The 24,137-nt window shown below is 40.5% G+C and overlaps 1 protein-coding gene across 1 annotated transcript in view; it reads left to right on the forward strand.

The window, feature by feature from the left end:
• c1h18orf63 (chromosome 1 C18orf63 homolog) overlaps positions 1-24,137 on the forward strand; it is an 80,343-nt gene that overhangs the window by 6,815 nt on the left and 49,391 nt on the right. The window contains 3 exon segments of the mRNA XM_072274400.1: positions 3,757-3,813; positions 11,897-12,008; positions 13,191-13,232. Coding sequence (XP_072130501.1) covers positions 3,757-3,813; positions 11,897-12,008; positions 13,191-13,232 — 211 coding nt within the window.

Consider the following 24,137-nt stretch of genomic DNA (forward strand, 5'->3'; position numbering starts at 1 on the left):
GCAGGGAACATGAAAACTGACTGTAAAAGCTTTTATAGATATGTAAAAAGGAAAAGACTGGTAAAGACGAATGTAGGTCCCCTACAGACAGAAACAGGTGAATTGATTATGGGAAGCAAGGACATGGCAGACCAATTGAATAATTACTTTGGTTCTGTCTTCACTAAGGCGGACATAAATAATCTTCCAGAAATAGTAGGGGACAGAGGGTCCAGTGAGATGGAGGAACTGAGTGAAATACATGTTAGTAGGGAAGTGGTGTTAGGTAAATTGAAGGGATTAAAGGCAGATAAATCCCCAGGGCCAGCTGGTCTGCATCCCAGAGTGCTTAAGGAAGTAGCCCAAGAAATAGTGGATGCATTAGTGATAATTTTTCAAAACTCGTTAGATTCTGGACTAGTTCCTGAGGATTGGAGGGTGGCTAATGTAACCCCACTTTTTAAAAAAGGAGGGAGAGAGAAACCGGGGAATTATAGACCGGTTAGCCTAACGTCGGTGGTGGGGAAACTGCTGGAGTCAGTTATCAAAGATGTGATAACAGCACATTTGGAAAGTGGTGAAATCATCGGACAAAGTCAGCATGGATTTGTGAAAGGAAAATCATGTCTGACGAATCTCATAGAATTTTTTGAGGATGTAACTAGTAGAGTGGATAGGGGAGAACCAGTGGATGTGGTATATTTGGATTTTCAAAAGGCTTTTGACAAGGTCCCACACAGGAGATTAGTGTGCAAACTTAGAGCACATGGTATTGGGGGTAAGGTATTTATGTGGATAGAGAATTGGTTAGCAGACAGGAAGCAAAGAGTGGGAATAAACGGGATCTTTTCAGAATGGCAGGCAGTGACTAGTGGGGTACCACAAGGCTCAGTGCTGGGTCTCAGTTGTTTACAATATATATTAATGACTTGGATGAGGGAATTAACTGCAGCATCTCCAAGTTTGCGGATGACACGAAGCTGGGCGGCAGTGTTAGCTGTGAGGAGGATGCTAAGAGGATGCAGGGTGACTTGGATAGGTTGGGTGAGTGGGCAAATTCATGACAGATGCAATTTAATGTGGATAAATGTGAAGTTATCCACTCTGGTGGCAAAAATAGGAAAACAGATTATTATCTGAATGGTGGCCGATTAGGAAAAGGGGAGGTGCAACGAGACCTGGGTGTCATTATACACCAGTCATTGAAAGTGGGCATGCAGGTACAGCAGGCGGTGAAAAAGGCAAATGGTATGCTGGCATTTATAGCAAGAGGATTCGAGTACAGGAGCAGGGAGGTACTACTGCAGTTGTACAAGGCTTTGGTGAGACCACACCTGGAGTATTGTGTGCAGTTTTGGTCCCCTAATCTGAGGAAAGACATCCTTGCCATAGAGAGAGTACAAAGAAGGTTCACCAGATTGATTCCTGGGATGGCAGGACTTTCATATGAAGAAAGACTGGATGAACTGGGCTTGTACTCGTTGGAATTTAGAAGATTGAGGGGGGATCTGATTGAAACGTATAAAATCCTAAAGGGATTGGACAGGCTAGATGCAGGAAGATTGTTCCCGATGTTGGGGAAGTCCCGAACGAGGGGTCACGGTTTGAGGATAAAGGCGAAGCCTTTTAGGACTGAGATTAGGAAAAACTTCTTCACACAGAGAGTGGTGAATCTGTGGAATTCTCTGCCACAGGAAACAGTTGAGGCCAGTTCATTGGCTATATTTAAGAGGGAGTTAGATATGGCCCTTGTGTCTCGGGGGATCAGAGGGTATGGAGGGAAGGCTGGTGCAGGGTTCTGAGTTGGATGATCAGCCATGATCATAATAAATGGTGGTGCAGGCTCGAAGGGCCGAATGGCCTACTCCACCTATTTTCTATGTTTCTATGTTTCTAAACTGATCACAGCTCCAAAAACAGTAGTGTAAACAGCATTGACAGGCTCTACATGTCTCTGAAGTGGGATAGAAGGCAGTGGATTGTCAAAATGGATGTAAAATACAGCTTTGCCAAAATTATTTGCGATTTCTCCCTTTAAAAGAAAATCCCATTCCAGATACCAACTGCTCTTTGTGTGAAAACAACATCTCTCAGGCTGCCTTAAACCTCCTCTAAATCACCTTTAACCTTAATAGTAGTTTCATGAATCCCAAAATTCTCATTGGGTTTATTTTTCTGCATATTGTTACTTTTATATGGCACCATTAACACAATAAAATAAAAATTTCATAGAAGCAGCTTCAGGCAAAATTTGGCACTCGGATACTTAATGATATTGGGCACAACAACTGACGACAGAACTGGGAAAAATGGAGTGTTCAAACACTGCAATGCAGAGGAGACCGGAACTAGAGGAGCATGTTTCTCAATGGGTTGAAGGACTTAGGAGATCACAGATGTTGATTGGAGTGAGGCTGGCAAGAAATTTGAGCAAAAGCAGAGAATCCTAAATTTGAGGAGGTGCCAGGCGAGAAGCAAATGCAGATCATTGTTTTGATGTTGTGCCTGGGTACAAGCACAGATATTGATTATTTGGGGAAGATGTTAATGGTTCTTTGCACAACACCACATTTGTAATTTCTGTGTGCACTTTAAGTAGCCACATTATAGGAAGGACATGGTTAAAGTAGCAAGGATGCAGGTAAGATTCACAAGAATGTTGCCTGGATTAGAGAGTTTGGAGTTATCAAGAGAAGCAGGATTTATGGGGTTTTGTGTTCTCTTGAGCATTGAGATACGTAAGATTATGAGAGGCATATAATGGGTAGATAACAAATGTCTATTTCCCATGGTAGGATGTCCAAACCTAGATGGCATATTTGAGAGGGAGGGGGGTTTAAAGGGGATCTTGGAGGTACAATATTTACATTAGTTGTATTTGGTATCTGAAATGAATTGCCAGAGAAGGTTGTGGATTCAGGAACAGTCACTTTATGAATCTGTCTTACAAATTACAGTACGGGAAATTTCCTGAATCATTTGTTCCTGGAGGGTCCAAAATAACAGAGTGCAGCTAGTAAATTTTAACAGCCAAGTATCAAGATCTTTTGAGGTTTATCTGTTGACAGTTGGCCACTGAGAAAATGAGATACCAGTTTACTTATATTGAGAACACACAGGAATCACTACAACAATCATAGATCTAATTTATCAAATAAAACTAGGTGACCTTTCATGTGCACAATGTCAGGAGGGAGTTCTTGTTTTTAAGAGTACATGTTGTATTCCATGGTTACATTTTGTCCCTTATCTATCTTGGAGTTGAGTATAATGAAAAGAAAGGAAGACAATATAGATGTCAGGGATATATTTATAGCAAGAGTGACCTAAAGTATGAAATAGGCATTTATGGTTGGTAAATATGTGTCAGGAGCATCTTGTGGAGAATTCAGCTCAGAGCCTTTCTGCTTTATTGGATTTATTCTGCAAACCAGATACACTTTTCTGTGCCGTTTTGTGCTTGAGTTCCAGCTGTTTATTATGGACTATATAAAAACTTCTTAGACTTTATGTTCATAGAATATATGTAAAATTACATTTCTTTATATATTAATGTACCATGAATGTGAACATTATTAATATGTATTGTATATTTGCATATTTTATTAAGTATACTTTTGGAACAAAAGATTTGTTTCTAGACTGAGGAATATTGATGAAAGGTATTGAATATTAATCTTGCACAACAATAGATCTGAAAGATATAATTGGCATTGACACTGTAGAAGTAAGATTTTATTCCCCATGCTGCTAAAAGTTGCTTTTTATGTTTTTTAGATAGCATTTTACAAGAGTGGAAATATTCAGGCATTTGCTCAAAAACACAGAAGAAAGGTAAATTGCAGAATATCATTGAAATCATGTAAGATATTGAAATAGTATTTCATGTATGCATCATTTTACTGGCAATGTTTCACAGATATTGAATGCTACAGTGGTAGCCCATGTAGATCTGCCACACGCAATGCTGACACACAGCACACAGCATTAGTGGATATCTTTTTAAAATTACAGTGCTATACGCCTGTGAAGGTTCAGATTGGAGGACCTATAAGCATTTTTGATAATGTTGATTCAGAAATAAATATTGAAGAAACTAAGGATAACTCCTCAGGGCTATGTTAGAACCTGGTGCAAATCTTTCCCCTCTTCTGATGTTCCTCTGGTAATGCATTGACCCATGGCTCAATGTATGATCAGACAGTCACAGAGGATAGGTGTTGAGTGGACTCAAGTGTGCAAAATATTCTCTCAGATTTAAGGTGTGGGACTCAAATTTTACACACTAACAGGGTTGGTAAGCATAGACTATTTCTGGGATTTGGAAGCACTCTCATCCGCTCTTGTTGCACGTGATGGAAGCTGTTTTCAACTCCTATTTTGTGATTTCCAAGCTGGGAGAAGAGTGTGATCAAGCAAAGAAAACAGGAAACATTATTTTCCATCACCATGAAATGGTGGTGCTGGCAGTTCTCATCTATGGAACCTGGTGTGCAGCCCTGAGCCCCATGTCTTGGCACCTATATTGCATGACCCAGCTAGTTCCATACCAGCCTTCACAGGCAATTGTTCTGCACAAATCCTGGATAGATTCATGCTTGGTTCATGGCATGTGCTGCAATGGACAGGGTAGGTGTTTCTGCCAGCTTCTTGTACATAATGCAACAATGACTACTTTTAGAAATTACTTCATTAGCATTCCATGGTAATACTTCATATGCACTAAATAAGGTAGTAATATCCTGGTAAATAATCCAGCTATATTAGGTTTACTCAGGATACTACACAGAAACAGATCACTCAATTCAAGTGCTGTATGCCAGTGTTCACTGTCACTTTAGGTTTGATATAGTGAAGGGAAAGGGAACTGAATGTTATAATTTAGTAACAACTTTTCTCCTTTTCTGAAAGCTATAATTGTATAAAAAGGAGACTTACAAATTAAACCACACAGTGGTGCATCTATCAGATTTGATGTCTCACGGATCCAGAGACTTAGGCAGCACTCCAAGGTCAGAGTTGAGCCTATGTTGAGCTGCACATTCTCCCTGTGACTGTGTGTGTTTCCACTGTGTTCCAGTTTCCAGCTACTATATATTGTCCCTGGAATGTAGGTTAGTAGTAGAATCTAGGGATAGTTGAGGAGAATGTGGAAACAGTGAAAAAAAGGGGTTAATGTAGGATTGATGTAGGTAGGTGGCTGATAATCAGTGCAGTGAGCTGAGGGGGCCTGTTCCCATGTTGTATCTCTCGACACTAAGACTCTAACTCTTGTATGCCAACATTTTAAGTCCTGATTATCAACCAATAGTTGGACACTTCTCTTATCTTCAATTAGCAGCATTCTTTGAGTTAAAAAGGTTGAGAATTGACAACGCAGAACCACAAACATAATTCTAACAAAGGCAGAGTACTGAGGAATTTTGTGCTGTTGGAGATGCCAAATTTGAATGAGTAGTAAACAAGCAACCATTCAGGGGTTCGCAACCTGTGGTCCACAGACCTCTCAGTTAATGGTGGGGGTCCATGGCATAGAAAAGGTCGGGAATCCCTGATCTACATGATCAGTGGGTATAAGATCTGTGAGCATGTTTCAAAGAAGAGTAATCTTCTCGCCAATGTTTGCTCCAGGAGTTAACCTGGATGTTTATTTGGAATGTATTTTTCAGTCACTTACCAAAAATCGATTATCTGGTCATTGCACTTCATGAGTGCACTCAAAATAAGGTCTTTAAAAGTTCAGCTTCAAAAGTAAAGTCTCAAGGGGCATTTCAAAGCTATGAAAGATGCTGCATAATGCAGTACTTTTGTTGTTGTGTTGGCTGCTGCTGTTTTGTTAATACTTGTGTTGTCCCAGCCCATTGCTCTTTCCTTTTTTTCATGTGTGAAGCTCTTTATCATGGAATTCAGGAATTGAATCATTTCTTGAAGTTCTAATGTTCTACTGTTATCATAGGGATCATGTTTTGTAAATCTCAATGCAAAATACAAGGTCTTCAAAATGCTGCAGTTAAATAAAATAGGTGTAATGAACAAATGTAAGCATTGATGGATTTGAATTGCCAGATCTGTTCTGTTTATGCAATACAGCACAATTATAGATTGTAAGACAGAACTTCGACTCACAAGAACTATGTGGTGATTACTTGGATGGATGTATCATTGGTAGATTGATACAAGTAGTCTTATCCCTCCAAATGTGAATGGTCATGACCTGCTGCAGACTGAAGCTGGTATCTCTGAACTTCAGGACCTGACCAGTTTTGACAATGATGGTGACACCAAACCACACTTGATTTTTCTGCTAGCTTAAGTACTACTTCCAATTATTCTTATTCATGGGAGAGTGTTAATTAATCATCTAAGAGAAGATGGACTATTGCAATTGTAAGGAACTTGGGAATCCTGGTATAGGATTCCCCAAGTTTAGCGTCAGATTGATAGTAAAGAAGGCAAATGCAATGTTAGCATTCATTCTCAGAGGACTACAATATAAAAGCAAGGATGTAATGCTAAGACTTTATAAGGCATTGGTCAGATCATATTTGGAGCATTGTGAGTAGTTTTGGGCCTTATATCTAAGAGAAGATATGCTGGCATTACAGAGGGTCCAATGGAAGTTTACAAGAATAAATCTGGGAATGAAGAAGTTAACATATGAGGAACGCTTGATGGCTCTGGGCCTGTAGACTCTGGAGTTTAGAAGAAAGAGGGGAGGGGGCAGATCTCATTGAAACCTACTGAGTATTAAAAGGTCTGAATAGGGTGTTCGTGGATAGAATGTTTCTAGTAGTGGGAGAGTCTAGGACCAGAGGGCACAGTTGCAGAATTGATGGAATTCCCATTAGAACAGAGATGATGAATATTTTTAGCCAGAGGGTGTTGAATCTGTGAAATTCATTGTGACAGATGGCTTTGGAGGCCAAGTCATTGAGTATATTTAAAGCAGAGACTTATAGGTTCTTGATTAGTAAGGATATCAAAGGTTATGGGGAGAAGGCAGGAGAATGGGATTGAGAGGGAAAATAAATCAGCCGTGATCAAATAATAGAACAAACTTATTGGGCTGAATATTCCAATTTAGTTCTTATGTGTTATAGTCTTATTTCAAATGTGCAAGAACTTGAGAAGCTGCAGAGAGAAGTGAACTCCACCCAATATATTTCAGGCACACCCTCCCCCCCCCCGCCCCCCCAGCATTATTATCTGCAGGTTAATCCATCATCAAAGATCTCCATAATCCGGACCCTGCCATCTTCTTGCTCCTGACATCGAGCAGGATGTTCAGAAGCCTGGAGACCCACACGACAGGAACAGCTACTTCCCTTCAACCATTTAGTTCTTGAACCAGTCAATGCTACCTTAATCACTAGAATTTTTTTTAGATTAGATTATGAAGACACTCAGTCCTCGTTTATTGTCATTTAGAAATGCATGCGTTAAAAAATGATACAACATTCCTCCAGAAAGATATCACAAGAAAACACAGGACAAACCAAGACTAAAACTGACAAAACCACATAATTATAACATATAGTTACAACAGTGCAAAGCAATACCATAATTTGATAAAGAGCAAACCATGGGCAGAGTAAAAAAAAAGTCTCAAAGTCTCGATAGACTCATCATCTCACGCAGGAGGCAGAAGGGTGAAACTCTCCCTGCCATGAGCCTCCAAGCACCGCCAACTTGCCGTTGCAGCACCATTGGAAGCACCCGACTGCAGCGGACTCTGAGTCTGCCTGAAAACTTCAAGCCTCCGACACAGCCTCTCTGAGCACCATCCTCTGCCGAGCGCTTTGACCCCGCCCCAGCCGCCGAGCAACAAGCAAAGCCGAGGACTCGGGGCCTTCTCCTCTGGAGATTCTGGGCCACACAGTTGCAGCAGCAGCGAAGCAGGCATTTCAGACACCATAACCACTGATTATTTTGCACTCAATTGTTTTATTCTTTCTTGTAAAGATTGTGTCTTATTCATGTTTAATTGCTTATATGATATGTGTGGGTGATGCTGCTGCGAGTTAGTTTTTTACTGTACTTGTGCATATTTCAGTAAGCTCAACTTCAGAACTTTTCCAAGGCTGCTACTTGTGTGTCAGTGGCTGAACTCAATGTACAAAAAAAAAATCATAGGTATAATCCATTCTAAGGATGCAATCTGTTGTGTTTACCTGGGGATCAGAGTGCTATAGTTGGCTTGACATTGGTTTGCTTATTGTTCCACTGAATTTGGAGGATATTGCAGTAATGTCTTTAAGTGCAATAGGTGCTCCACATCTCAGGGGACTTTAAAAGACAGGATTCACTGATGTCTAGTGGACTGAATTTTGTGTTAAGAGCTTGAACTTCAAATATCCTTTTCCTCACTTGACCAAAGGCTGTACTGGGACATTAAAGACAGAAGTAAACAGTTAGTCTTCCTTCACTGGGAGGTGGATTCTGAATTGCAAAAATGGTCCATGTCTAGGATTTTGTCAGACTCATGTTCTCTCCCAGGCAGCATTTCACTTCATTGTGAACTCTGATACACTCAAATGGCTTCCTAGAATTGGCCGTCACGTTTGCATACCTGACACCACTATTTCAAGCTGTGTTATGGGATAAGTTTGGTAATTGGGTAGAGTTGAAGCAAGTCATCTTTAAGTAGTAAGTGGATAATTGGCCTCTGTCACCTGATCAAAATCACAGAAGTAAAGGATCTGTATCAGCTTAAGAAATCATTTCACTCAACATCAGTAAAACCAGAGAGTTGATTATCCAACTTGTAGATCCATGAGCCAGTCCTCACTAGAAAAATGGAGATGGAGAGGATCAGGAGCTTTAAATTCCTTGATAATAACACATTAGATGCTTTTTCCTTGGAAGAACGCATGCGGTAAGTGTCATCACAAAGACACAACAGTGCCTTTACTTCCTTAGAAGTTCATGTAAATTTGGTATGTCACTACAAATCTTCGACAATCTTCTATAGATGTGTAATGGAAGGTAGCTGACCTAGTTGCATCATGGCCTGCTATGGAAACATCAATGCCCAGGAATTGAAAAGTCTACAGAAAATGGTGATTATAACCCACTGCAGCACAGGAAAAACCTTCCCCACCATTGAGTACATTTACATAGAGCGCTGCTGCAAGAAAATGACATCCTTGACTTACTCATTGGGAGACCACAGTCAGTGCAGATCAGAAGTAACATCTCCTCCTTGCTGACAGTCAGCACTGGTGCACTTCAAGGATGTGTGCTTAGCTCATTGCTGTACTCTCTCTACCAACACAACTGTGTGTCTAGGCACAGTTCAAACACCACCGATAAATTTACTGATGACAGATTTGCAGATGGTTATGAGGAGATAGATCAGCTGATTGAGTGGTGGTGTAACAACCTTGCACTCAGCATCAGTAAGACCAACAAATTGATAGCGGATTCCAGGAAGTTGAGGAACTGCACATCAGTCCTCGTCGAGGGATCAGCAATGGAAAGGGTGAGCATTTTCTAAAGATCTATCCCGGGCTCAACATATTGATGCAATTACAAAGAAAACACAACAGTGACTATATTTCATTAAGATTTTGAGAGGTCGGGTATGTCACCAAAGACTAGCACATTTCTTTAGATGTACTGTGGAGAGCATTCCAATTGGGTGCATCACTGTTAGGCCTGGAAGGGCGACTGCACAGGATTGGAAAATGTTGCAGAAAGTAGCAAATTCAGCCAGCTCCATCATGGGCACTACCTTCCCCAGCATCAAGGACCTTTTTAAAAGGTGATGCTTCAAAAAGGCAACATCCATCATTAAGCAACAGACGTTCAGTGGACTTTTTTTTTTAAAGGGAAAGGGGTATCCTCATCACCCAGAACATGTCCTCTTCTCATTGCTACCATCAAGGAGGAGGTCAGGAGTGTGAAGACTCCGCATTTTAGGAACAGATTCTTCCCCTCCACCATCAGATTTCTGAATGGACAATGAACCCTCACTATCCCTCTCTTTTTGCACTACTTACTTAATATGTGTGTGTGTATATCTTATTATAATTTATTGTTTTATTCTGCATTGCACTGTACTGCTGCCACAAAACAACAAATTTCACAACATACCAGTAATGTTAAACTTTATTATGATTCTTATCTATCATTAAACACCTCCACGATCCAGGCCATTCCCTCTTTGCTACTACCGTCAGTCAGGTGGTACAGAAGCTTTAGGTCCCACACCTCCAGGTTCAGGAGCACTTATTAACCTTCAACCATCAGATTCTCAAACTGATAACTTCATTTACCTCTACTTTGAACTAATTCTATGACCTACAGACTCACTTTTTAGGACTCTTTACAATGTATGTTCTCAGTATTTATATGTGCACAGTTTGTCTTTTGCAAATTAGTTGTTTGTCAGTTTTTGTGTGTTTATGTCCAGCTTTTCATAAAATTATATTGTATTTATTTTTTCCGTGCAAATGCCTGCAAGAAAATAAATCTCATGATAGTATATGGAACCAGATAGTACTTTGAAATATAATTTGAAAGGTTTATGAAATCCTCAGTAACCAAGTCATTTAATCATCAAGACTCCACAAAGAATTTGATTAGAGAGTTCTTTTGTGACGCCACACCCTGTGCTCGCCAACCTTTTGAAAATTATGCTTCCCAACTATAATGCTGTGTTGTAATACTGGAGGCATAACCAGTTACCAGTCTTATTGTCTTAAATTTTTCCACCCTAAAGGTGCTTTGCTTTACCAAGCAGTCTATTCCTCTTTTTTAAAACAAGTATCAGTTTCCAAACATGAAAAACATATTAGATTAGATTAGATTATGAGGACACGCAGTCCTCTTTTATTGTCATTTAGTAATGCATGCATTAAGAAATGATACAATGTTTTTCCAGAATGATATTACAGAAACACATGACAAACCGACTTAAAAACTGACAAAAACCACATAATTATAACATATAGTTAAAACAGCACAAAGCAATACTGTAATTTGATAAGAACAGACCATGGGCATGGTAAAAGTCTTAAAGTCTCTCGAAAGTCCCGTCATCTCATGCAGACAGTGAACCTCCAGCGCCACAAACTTGCCGATGCAGCACCCTGGAAGCATCCAACCACAGTCCGACTCTGAGTCCGTCCGAATACTCTAAGCCTCCGACCAGTTCTCCGATACCGAGCACCGAGCACCATCTCTGCCGAGCGCTTCGACCCCAGCCCTGGCAATAGGCAAAGCTGAGGATTTGGGGCCTTCCCTTCCAGAGATTCTCAATCGCACAGTAGCAGCAGCAGCGAAGCAGGCATTTCAGAAGTTTCTCCAGGTGTTCCTCCGTGCTTCTCACGGCTGTCTCCATCAAATCAGGATTGTTAACACATAATTGATATCATTTGGAACGGCCACGTGCGTTTGCGCGCATTTTATTAAGCCACAAAATGCATGTTTTAGATTTTGATTACTTAAAACTAAACTCTCACTACTTCTTGACTTACCTGTTTTCCATGTACCTATTTATGAAGCGCGTAAAGATACTTTCTAAACTTTATATGATGATTTTGTTAATAGCTTGTTACCAAAATAGTAGCAATTTCCATATGTTCAATTGGGAGATTCACGGAAAATGACAGGAGTTAAAAAGAGCTAACATGTTATCACAAATCAATTCAGTTCGATTAACTCTGCCAGTGTCATCTACAGTATATTGAGGTGTTCAGAACTTTGTGTTACATTTTGATTTTCATGTGGCACCTTTGATGGCAAGTTTAATAGGAGTTTTAGGTTTTAAACATATTAAGAGTTAGAGTAGAAAAATGGCACTGATGTAAAAAATCAGCCTTGTTCTTAATGAAGAATGGAGCATGTATGAGAGGCATATTGCCTGATACTGTGTCTATGTGAAATATTTAATACGGTTTTTCAATAATGACAGGTGGATATACCACAAAGAGTGATCCCTGCAGTCCTGCAGATATGCTTGTCCTTTACTTTGGTGGCAAGGCTTTCTCCCAACTGGAACAGAGCAGGACACTTACTGATTCATGGTAATTACCAGCACATGTTGTTTGATTAATTTGGTCTGGTTAGAAAAAGACAATGTTTCCAAGCAATGTATTTAATTAGCGATGCATTTAATTTAATAACCAATTTCCCTCGGGATTAATAAAGTATGACTACTACTATGACTAAGAAAAATAAAACCAATAGTCTGACTCACTAACTCAGAGGTCATTTTATTAAGTATACATGTACACCTTATTAATGCAAATATCTAATCAGCCATTCGTGTAGCAGCAACTCGATGCATAAAAACATGCAGACATGGTCAAGATGTTCAGTTATTGTTCAGACCAATGGGGAAGAAATGTAACCTAAGTGACTTGGACCATAAAGTGATTGTTGATACCAAATGGGGTGGTTTGAGTATCTTAGAAACTGCTAATCTCCTGGAATTTTCATGCACAACAGTCCTCTAGAATTTACAGAGAATGGTTGTAAAAACAAAATGCATACAGGTGTTCTATGGGCAAAAGCACCTCATTAATGAGAGGGGTCAGAAAAGAATGGCCACACTGGTTCAAGCTGACAGTAACTCAAATTCCCACGTGTTGCAACAGTGGTGTGCAGAAGAGCATCTCTGAATGCATAATATGTCGAACCTTGAAGTTGATGTTCCACAGTGGCAGAAGACCACACTGGGTTCTATTCCTGTACCTAATAATGTGGCCACTGAGTGTGTATTAAGTAGAGTTTTCTATTTATTAACAGTAAAATGAAAAATCAAGCCCTTTATATAAATCAGTTTAATAAAATGCTGTAATTAAAACACTCAGAGTGGCTATTTAAAATTTGAAAATATATGCTTGTACTTTATATAATAATTTGCCTCCATTTGCAGAGAGTACCTTTCACAAAGGGTGACTAAACATTAGTGTTTTGTGTAACATGAATGTTAGTTGCAACAGAATGTTGTATCATGCTGTTTGTTCCACTATTACTGTTAGGGTTTAGGCAGAGAATATATTACAGGTGAAATAATAAGTATTTGTTTATTTTACTAGTGATTTTGATTGACATATTTGATACTGGGATCTCATACTTGGAATTATAAACTAATTTGCATTGCCTAACTGATAGTAATGGTTACAGTTAATAGAACATTATGATTGCTATTAATAACACATTGCTAATATATGCATTGCTCAGTTACATTAATTTTGCTTAAGGGAAGGACTTTTTGAGGAATGAAGGAAAACAGAATGCAGTTGGTGAGTTGCTTTCACATAAATTTTTGATGTATTTGTTATTTCTGTAAGCATGGCCCTGTTGGGAGACTTTGAGAGATGATATCTATAAAGCACAAATTGAAGAATTCTGGGAAGAGTATTCTGCTAAATCAGAATATCTTGATGATATCATTAAAACAGGCTTCAGCCTGAAATCCTGGGTAGTTGCTGTTACATGTAAAGCAGCATACAGTCAAAGTTTAGCTATTTCTTGCATAATATTTAGAGAAAAAGAGATTCACCCCATCAAGTCCATCCAAGTTTAAATGAAATGCTGACCAACTAGTTCCATTCCACGGCCATCTCTGTGTGTCCTTTTTCATTCTGCGGACTCCAGCCGCTTTAGACTGTATTCATGTGGTTTTTGAAGGTCAATCATCGCAACCGGAAGATCTGACTAAGGAATTTGTCAGGGTAGTGTTGTAGATCTAACCATTTTCAACTGTTTAATTAAAGATCTTCCTTCGGTCAGATGCAGGGATGTTTACAAAATGTTTGGTTCTCTCACCAAATGAAGGAGCCCAGGCCTGTATTTAACAAAACCAAGACAACATTTGGCAACAGCTGACACTTGTGTCATAAAAATGCCAGGCAATGATCGTCTTAAAGATGAGTAATCACTTGCCCATAATATTTACCACTCCCAATCCCCCATCATCTACATTCTGGCTCGCCATTGATCAGTAACTCAACTGGAGTAGCCACATAAATGCTATGGCTGAAAGTGGGAGTCAGTAGCAGGGCATACTGTAGCAAATGACAAACCTCCTGACACTCCTAACACCATCCACCATCTACAACACAAAAGCCAGAGTAAGTTGGAATATCCAGACTTGTCTGGCTGCGTGCAGCTCCAAAATCTCTGAAGAATCTGGACACAAGGCAGTCCCTCTTGGTTGATATGATATCCTCCACCCTACAATTTCAATGCTTCCACCACTGATATTGAAGCTAAAAAATGCACTGACGTTACTCACTTATCCTATTTCAGCAACACCTCCCAAATCCACAACATCTACCACTATAAAGGACAAGCTGATAGAGCACCACCATGTTCAGGTTCTCCCCCAAAGCAGACCCTTTCTGATTCTGAAATGCATTGCCATTTTGTCAAGTTCACTGCGTCTAAATTGTGGTAGTCCATACGCAACAGTTTCTGAAGGACTGCAGCAGTTTAAGAAGGCATTTCACTTTCTAGTGAGCATTTAGGGATGGGTAACAAATTCAGACTTTGCCATCATTGCTCAGATACCTAAAAAATGATTTAAGAAATCATCCAGCTTCCCTGTAAATACTGTGATTGTAACTGCCTCTACTATTATCCCTGGCAATACACTTTGTTTTTTTCTCATCTCCTTATTTTTTGCCAATTGCTTTTATTTCTATTTTCCCTGGTTCATCTTTCTACCAAGGGTAGCAATTGCTATCTCTTTGCTATATTATACTTTATGATTTTTAAAAACTCTTCTCAGACTTTATTTTAATCTACTCTTGTTTCAAGAACAACCTCAGCTTCTCCAACTATTCAACATAAGCCACAGGAATAATTTATGTTATATTTTCTGTAATGTTTTGAAAGTCTTTACGTATTTCCAAAAGTGGCATGCAGAACTGGATCTACTATCTCGGATGTGGGCAAACCTATATTTTATGAAGGTATATTCTGCCTCAGAATAAAACCCAGGATTCTAATTGTTTTTTTTTCTTACCCATTTCTCAAGTCTCTTTCAATTAACTCTGCACATATTCCCTCGAACCTTTCTGGAACATAGAAACCTACAGCACATTACAGGCTCTTCGGCGCACAATGTTGTGCCAACCATGTAACTGCTTCAGAAACTGCCTAGAATTTCCCTAGCACATAACCCTCTAATTTTCTAAACTCTATGTACCTATCTAGGAGTCTCTTAAAAGACCCTATTGTATCCACTTCCACCACCATCGCCGGCGGTGCATTCCATGCACCCACCACTCTCTGTGTGGAAAAACTTACCCGTGACCTCTCCTCTGTACCTACTTCCAAACACCTTAAAACTGCCCCTCTCGTGCTAGCCATTCCAGCCCTGGGAAAAAGCCTTTGACTATCCACACGATCAATGCCTCTCATCATCTTATACTCCTCTATCAGGTCACCTCTTATCCTCTGTCACTCCAAGGAGAAAAGGCCACATTCACTCAACCTATTTTCATAAGGTACGCCTTCCAATCCAGGCAATATCCTTGTAAATTTCCTCTGCACTCTCTCTCTTGTATCCACATCCTTTCTGTAGTGAGGTGACTAGAATGGAACACAGTACTCCAAGTGGAGTCTAACTAAGGTCTTATACAGCTGTAACATTACCTCATGGCTCTTGAACTCAATTCCACGGTTGATAAAGGCCAACACACCATATGCCTTCTTAACAACACTGTTAACCTGCGCAGCAGCTTTGAGTGTCCTACGGACACGGACCCCAAGATCTCTCTGATCCTCCACATTGCCAAGAGTCTTACCATTGATAATATATTCTGTCTTCAAATTTGACCTACCAAAAAGAAACACTTCACACCTATCTGTCACTTCTCAGCCCAGCCCATCTGCCACTTCTCAGCCCAGATCTGCATCTTATTGATGTCCTGCTATAACCTCTGACAACCCTCCAGTTTATCCACAACACCCCCAACCTTTGTGTCATCAGCAAGCTTACTATCCCACCTTTCTACTTCTTCATCCAGGTCATTCATAAAAATCACAAAGAGGAGGGGTCCCAGAACAGATCCTTGTGGAACACCACTGATCACCAACCTCCATATAGAATACGAACCATCTACAACCACCCTTTGCCTTCTGTGGGCAAGCCAATTCTGGATCCACAAAGCAAGGTCTCCTTGGATCCCATGCCACCTTACTTTCTGAAGGAGTCTTGCATGTAGTACCTTATCAAATGCCTTACTGGAATCCAAATACTCTACACCCACTGCTGTCCCTTCATCAATGATTAATTTTAATCTTATTTACCATTTAAAATTATATTACCTATTTTGCAGTGAAATTCTTATTCTTCCTACTAAAATGTAACATTTTGCATTGCTCTGCATCTGCCACCTATGCCCAATACACCAACCACTTTATGCCTCCCTGGAGTCTATTATTATCGTCTTGTCTTTACAGCACCAAGTTTTGAGTCATCCATAAATTTCGAAATTGTGCTCTGTTTACCCAGGTCCATAACTACTCTCAATTTTTTATTCATGCTGCTGCCATCTCTTTTATTCCATAGGCTTCAATCTTTATGATTGCTGTATTATCTGGTACTTTAACATACGCCTTTTGGAAATCCATTTATCTGAAATCAACCACATTTCCCTTATAACCATTTCTAAAACTTCATTAAAAAGGTTTTGTGTCTTTTCTGTAGATCATAATATAACTGGAAACCTGGAATAAGGTAGATTTTCTCCTCCAAATACTCTGCAGCAATATTCAACACCATGCTACTTGCACTAATCTCATTGATGCCATTTTATTGCAAGATTTCTTTTCTCCTACTCGTGAGAGCTCAGTTATTGCTGAGTACTGACAGAGTGTGCACACCAGCTCACTGATGTCTTTACAGATACATAATCATAGTCATACTTTATTGATCCCAGGGGAAATTGGTTTTCGTTACAGTTGCACCATAAATAATAAATAGTAATAGAACCATAAATAGTTAAATAGTAATATGTAAATTATGCCAGTAAATTATGAAATAAGTCCAGGACCAGCCTATTGGCTCAGGGTGTCTGACCCTCCAAGGGAGGAGTTGTAAAGTTTGATGGCCACAGGCAGGAATGACTTCCTATGACGCTCTGTGCTGCATCTTGGTGGAATGAGTCTCTGGCTGAATGTACTCCTGTGACCACCCAGTACATTATCTAGTAGATGGGAGACATTGACCAAGATGGCATGCAACTTAGACAGCATCCTCTTTTCAGACACCACCGTGAGAGAGTCCAGTTCCATCCCCACAACATCACTGGCCTTACGAATGAGTTTGTTGATTCTGTTGGTGTCTGCTACCCTCAGCCTGCTGCCCCAGCACACAACAGCAAACATGATAGCACTGGCCACCACAGACTCGTAGAACATCCTCAGCATCGTCCGGCAGATGTTAAAGGACCTCAGTCTCCTCAGGAAATAGAGGCGACTCTGACCCTTGTTGTAGACAGCTTCAGTGTTCTTTGACCAGTCCAGTTTATTGTCAGTTCGTATCCCCAGGTATTTGTAATCCTCCACTATGTCCACACTGACCCCCTGGATGGAAACAGGAGTCACTGGTACCTTAGCTCTCCTCAGGTCTACCACCAGTTCCTTAGTCTTTTTCACATTAAGCTGCAGATAATTCTGCTCACACCATGTGACAAAGTTTCCTACCATAGCCCTGTACTCAGCCTCATCTCCCTTGCTGATGCATCCAACTATGGCAGAGCCATCCGAAAACTTCTGAAGATGACAAGACTCTGTGCAGTAGTTGAAGTCCGAGGTGTAAATGGTGAAGAGAAAGGGAGACAAGACAGTCCCCTGTGGAGCCTCAGTGCTGCTGATCACTCTGTCGGACACACAGTGTTGCAAGCACACGTACTGTGGTCTGCCAGTCAGGTAATCAAGAATCCATGATACCAGGGAAGCATCCACCTGCATTGCTGTCAGCTTCTCCCCCAGCAGAGCAGGGCGGATGGTGTTGAACGCACTGGAGAAGTCAAAAAACATGACCCTCACAGTGCTCGCTGGCTTGTCCACGTGGGCGTAGACATGGTTCAGCAGGTAGACGACGGCATTCTCGTCGGGGCTGGTAGGCGAACTGGAGGGGATCCAAGTGTGGCCTGACCATAGGCCGGAGCAGCTCCAGAACAAGTCTCTCTAGAGTCTTCATGATGTGGGAGGTCAATGCCACCAGTCTGTATTCATTGAGGCTGCTGGGGCGCAGCGTCTTCGGCACAGGGATGAGGCAGGACGTCTTCCACAGTACAGGAACCCTCCGGAGCCTCAGGCTCAGGTTGAATACATGGCGAAGTACTCCACGTAGCTGAGGGTTACAGGCTTTGAGCACCCTGTTACTGACACCATCCGGTCCTGCAGCCTTGCTTGGGTTGAGACGTTTCAGCTGTTTTCTCATCTGTTCAGCTGTGAAGCCCACCGTGGTGGTTTCGTGTGGGGAAGGGGTATAGTCATGAGAGCATGGTGGGGCACTGTGAGGAGGGGTAGGAGGGGAGAGTGGAATATGTGTTGGTTGGGGGCTGACAACAGATGGCTCATGTGGGGGGTGGGCAGTGGCCACAATGTCAAATTTGTTAAAGAACAGGTTAAGTTCATTGGCCCTGTCCACACTGCCTTCAGCTCCTCTGTTGCTAGTTTGCCGGAACCCAGTGATGGTCCTCATCCCCCTCCAGACCTCTCTCATGTTGTTCTGCTGGAGTTTCCACTCAAGCTTCCTCCTGTACCTGTCTTTATCCTCCCTGATCCTGGCTTTCAGGTCCCTCTGTATTGCCCTCAGCTCCTCCCTATTTCCATCTCTAAACATCCTCTTTTTAGCATTCAGGATGTCCTTAATGTCCTTTGTCACCCATGGCTTGTTATTTGAATAACAAAGTTCTTGTGGGAACATTGCAGTATATACAGCACTCATCCAGTCTGCATGCTCCACATGTTTCACGTCAGCCACCATCATCCCTGTACCAAAGAACTCTACACCTTGAGCACTAAATGACTACTGCTTGGTGACAAGGATAGCAATCATTATGAAGTGCTTTGGCTCATCATGTTATATATCAAGAACTCCATTCCTGCCACATCAGACTCTCACCTATATGCTTACTGACAGAACCACTTTATGACATATGTGATAGCATCTTTCATGCATCTGTCCCAGACACACCTAAAAACAAGGACAGGATGCTGTTTATGGATTTCTGTTTGTCGTTCAACACTATTGTCCCACAGACCTTGCCGAACAAACTCCTATTCTTCTGTCTAAATACACCACTGTGATCTGGGTATTGGATTTCCTAACTAACAGACCTCAGAAAGTCAGGATCCACAATCACTCCTCCCTCCCATCATCCTTATCACAGGTGGCCCTTAGGGCTATGTGCTGAGCCTATTGCTTACACTCTGCTTACACCTGACTGCATAGCTAGACACCTGAGTAATCACACTGTCATGTTCGCTAATGACACAACTGTGGTGAGGCTCATCACTAACAATGATGGGACGACTTACAGAGAGGAGGTGGAAGAGCTCAAGGCCTGGTGCCAGGAAAATAACCTCTTTCTCAATATCAACAAGATAAAGGTTATTGACTTTAGGAGAGCTCGCACCTCTTACACCCCACTTTATTTTGGTGGCACAACGGTGGAAACTGTAAGCTGTTTCAAACTCCTTCCACAACCTCTCATGGTCCTGGAATACATTATACACAATCAGGAAAGCTCACCACTGCTTCTACTTTCTGAAGCAGCTGTAGAGAGCTGAACTATGCAGATCTATATCTACAGATGCACAGTAGAGTGCATCCTAACAAGCTGCATCGTACAGAAACTGCACTGCGTTGGACAGGAAAGTTCTAGAGTGGGTAGTCAAAACTGCCCAATGTGTCACTGGCACGAGCCTACTCGCCGTCAAGAAAATACATACAGAAAGGTGCCTGAAAAGGACTAGTAATGTCATGAAAGATCCCACCTACTCTTCTCATGGACTGTTTGTCCCACTCCCATCAGGGAGGAGGCTGCATAACATCAACAAGCAGTTACTTTCCCCAAGCAGTAAGACTGATCAATACTCCCATTCACTAACACACCCCTTCACACCCCCAACCACCACAACTATCATTTCCTATCAGTCACCTTATGTACATATAATCCTGTGCTTTGCATCTTTATCTTACATATTTTTATTCATTATTATTATGGTATTTTTTGTGCTGCACCAGATTTGGAGTAACAATTATTTAATTCCTCTTCACACTTGTGTAGTCAAAATAAAATTAAACAATTCAGAATCTTGAATCTTGAAAATCTAGCATAAGTTGTATGGTTGTTTCATTGACCATGAAGAAAAATGCACATTAGCTGATATATTTCATTTTTCCAATATTATTAAGAGAGATGATGCACAAAAGTCTCAGAGTATGTCAAACGACTGATAAGTTTGTCAGTCCTCCCTTGTCATCCAAGATACTCATATCTTGCTATTCTCAACCTTCCTTCAGACTGGAACATATCAGTCGGATACTCTGTAGTTGATCTTTAAACATCTTCCTAATATCAGATGTGGACTTGCCCAGAACTTCTATACCTAATTAACTCTCTCTAACTTCCGCCTAATACTTCAGTAATTTTTTCTCTGCCCAAACTTAATACTTCACCATTTTTATCCTTGTACTTATTCTAAAGCACAAGGAGTAATGATCATAGTTTCCTAAGTGACTCCCAACTGAAAAGTCAATCACCTAGTTTGGCCCATTTCCCGATACAGAGTCCAGTGTGATCTTTCCTCTAGTTAGACAATGTTTAAGAGGCTCTGCTGTATGCACCTAATAAATTTACCCCATCTAACCTCCTTGTACTAAGGGAATCCCTGTCTATATTGGGGAAGTTGAAGTTACTCACCACATAACCATTACTTTTGCATCTTTCGTTAATCTGTCGGTTAATATCCCAGTGTCTATTGGGAGAAGGGAGTCTGTCTTATAACCTGAGCAGACTGGTTGCATCTTTATTGTTTTTGAGTTCTACCTATATACAGTCAGTGGAAGAGCCCTTCATTATGTCCCTTCATTTCCTATGATATGGTCCCTGACTAGTAGTGTAATTCTTTCACCTCTTTTACCTCCCTCTCTATCTCGTCTGATGATTTGAAACCCTGGAACATTATGCAGCCAATCTTGTCTCTCTCTCAGTCAAGTCTCTGTAATAGCCGCTACATCATAGTTCCATGGATTGATCCATATTCTTGAGTTCATTTCACTTACTCTTAAAACATCTTGCATTAACATAAACACACTCATCCCTCTCATCCCATCATGTAAAAACCCCATTTCCAGAAAAGTTGGGATATTTTCCAAAATGCAATAAAAACAAAAATCTGTGATACGTTAATTCACGTGAACCTTTATTTAACTGAGAAAAGTACAAAGAAAAGATGTTCAATAGTTTTGCTGACCAACTTCATTATATTTCGTAAACATACACAAATTTAGAAATTGATGGCTGCAACACACTCAACAAAAGTTGGGACAGAGTTAAAATAAGATTGAGAAGTGCACAGAAAAGTCATGCTACTGTGACAAGTATAGCCACCTGGGCTTGAGAGTACTTCGGAAAACCATTGTCACTCAACACAGTCCGTCGCTGCATCCAGAAATGCAACTTGAAACTGTATTACACAAGGAGGAAGACATACATCAACTCTATGCAGAAACGCTGGCGAGTTCTCTGGGCCTGAGCTCATCTCAGATGGACCGAAAGACTGTGGAACCGTGTGCTGTGGTCAGATGAGTCCACATTTCAGCTAGTTTTTGGAAAAAACGAGCGTTGAGTTCTCCGTGCCAAAGATGAAAACGACCATTCAGATTGTTATCAGTGGAAAGTGCAAAAGCCAGCATCTGTGATGGTATGGGGGTGCATCAGTGCCTACGGCATGGATGAGTTTCATGTATGTGAAGGTACCATTGACTCTGAGGCATATATTAGGATTTTAGAGAGACATACGTTGCCATTAAAACAACGTCTCTTCCCGGGACGTCCATGCTTTTTTCAGCAGGACAATGCCAGACCACATTCTGCACTGGCTACAACAGCGTGGCTTTGTAGACACAGAGTGCGTGTGCTTGACTAGCCTGTTGCCAGTCCAGATCTATCTCCTATTGAAAATGTATGGTGCATCATGAAGAGGAGAATCAGACAACGGAGACCACGGACTGTTGAGCAGCTGAAGTCTTATATCAAGCAAGAATGGACAAAATTTCCAATTGCAAATCTACCACAATTAGTATCCTCAGTTCCAAAACGATTAAAAAGTGTTATTAAAAGGAAAGATAATGTAACACAATGGTAAACATGCCTCTGTCCCAACTTTTGATGAGTGTGTTGCAGCTATCAAATTCTAAATTTGTGTATGTTTACAAAATATAATTAGGTTGGTCAGTAAAACTATTGAAAATCTTTGTACTTTTGTCAGTTAAATAAAGGTTCACTTGAATTAACATATCACAGATTTTTGTTTTTATTGCATCTTGGAAAATATCCCAACTTTTCTGGAAATGGGGTTTGTATATTACCTTGCTTCTGACAGTCCTTCCTTATAGATCTCGTGTTCATGACACTGACCTTCCTCTCAATCCCTCCGCTTTCTGACCCGGTCCTTTGGTTCCCAAGAGCTTCTGTAATCTGATTTGCCACACACCTCCACTGACCATTAGGATCCAAGGTAAAGTTCTGGTAAACATAGATTATTTTCCATATCTTAGGAGCCAACTTTCAGTGAAGGAAAACATTATTAGTGAAATTCATCATAGCTGCTGGTCCTCTAGCATAGCCAACATTTCAAGCCCAGCACAAAGCTATTGGTGTACTGAGGAACATTGATCCTTGTTCTCCCTTACGCAGTCTACAATAAGAGCTTTGAAGAACCAGAAAAATATTATCCAATTTTCTACAAGTTCATTGGAGAACCAATTTCAATGTCCTTGCATTGAGGCTGGGGCCATAGGGAAGACACTACAAAGGGTGGGTCACAGGACCTGCATATCCAACTAGAACTCCACACTCCATGAAAGCAAGAAATGAAATGTTTCAAGGATGTTTTCAAAGGCTCCTTGAAAAAGAGTTCTGGTCTATTACTATTCAAAATAGAGAAGAAGCAGTTGGGGAAACATTGAGAATCTGTTGAGTCTTCGCAGCAGGAGCAACTGTCGCCTTATATGAACAGAATCCACAATACCCTAACTTACATTTGCACTTTCTGCATCATCCCTCACCTGCCTTACCTGATGCAGAATCTAAAGAATTGGTTTCCTGACTTGGAGTGAAAACAAGTTATTGTTAAATCCTGAAGCACTGTATAAGAAGTAAGAATTCACTGAACAGAACTTTTATTGAATGCCCTCTCATTATTCATTACATGCTTTACTTAGGCAATGTAGACCACTTTCTGGGTTGTTAGTGTCTGACTGTCTGAATAGTGAAAAATAAGCTCAATGCATTTTCTGAAAAAATAATGTAGAACATATCCAATCTGTGAAGATTTTTTTAAAATCCCCATTGTTCTTTGTAGTTTCAGTTATGATACAGTAGGGGTTGTGCTAGAGTCACCTCTGATCCAAATGTTGTGAAACTGAGTTCCGCTGTGATGTCTTGAAAGTAAAAGTCCAAGGTGACAAGAGACAGCACAGCCAGTGGTTTTAAATGAAGACATTGCAACAGAACATTACAAGTCAGTCTCACTATCTTATTGAAAAATAAGTGTCTTGACCAATATTTATCTCTTAACGAACAATTCTAAAATAAATCCTCATTCATATTTCTTTTAAATTATGAGAATTTGCAGTCTGAAAATAGATTGCTAGGCTTCAAGAGTTAAAGGTATATTAATATATTTTTTATATTATAACCCTATTTGTGGTATGATTTAAGTGTTCTGTAGTTGCTATTTTTTATTTTTACAAGAATTATTATTCACGGTAATAAGGAATACATCTTTTTACTTACAAAGTTTGCATTCTCTTGACAGCTGATGGATTTCAAAATTTTGAGTATGGTACATCATTGGACTTCCTAATAAAACCAACACTGATATTAATTATTCTTTTTATGGTAATATACAATCTGGATATTTGGTCATTAATGTTGTACTCGGGTCACTATAGT

The sequence above is a fragment of the Mobula birostris genome, chromosome 1 (genome assembly GCF_030028105.1).
Source record: "Mobula birostris isolate sMobBir1 chromosome 1, sMobBir1.hap1, whole genome shotgun sequence".
Taxonomy (NCBI): domain Eukaryota; kingdom Metazoa; phylum Chordata; class Chondrichthyes; order Myliobatiformes; family Myliobatidae; genus Mobula; species Mobula birostris.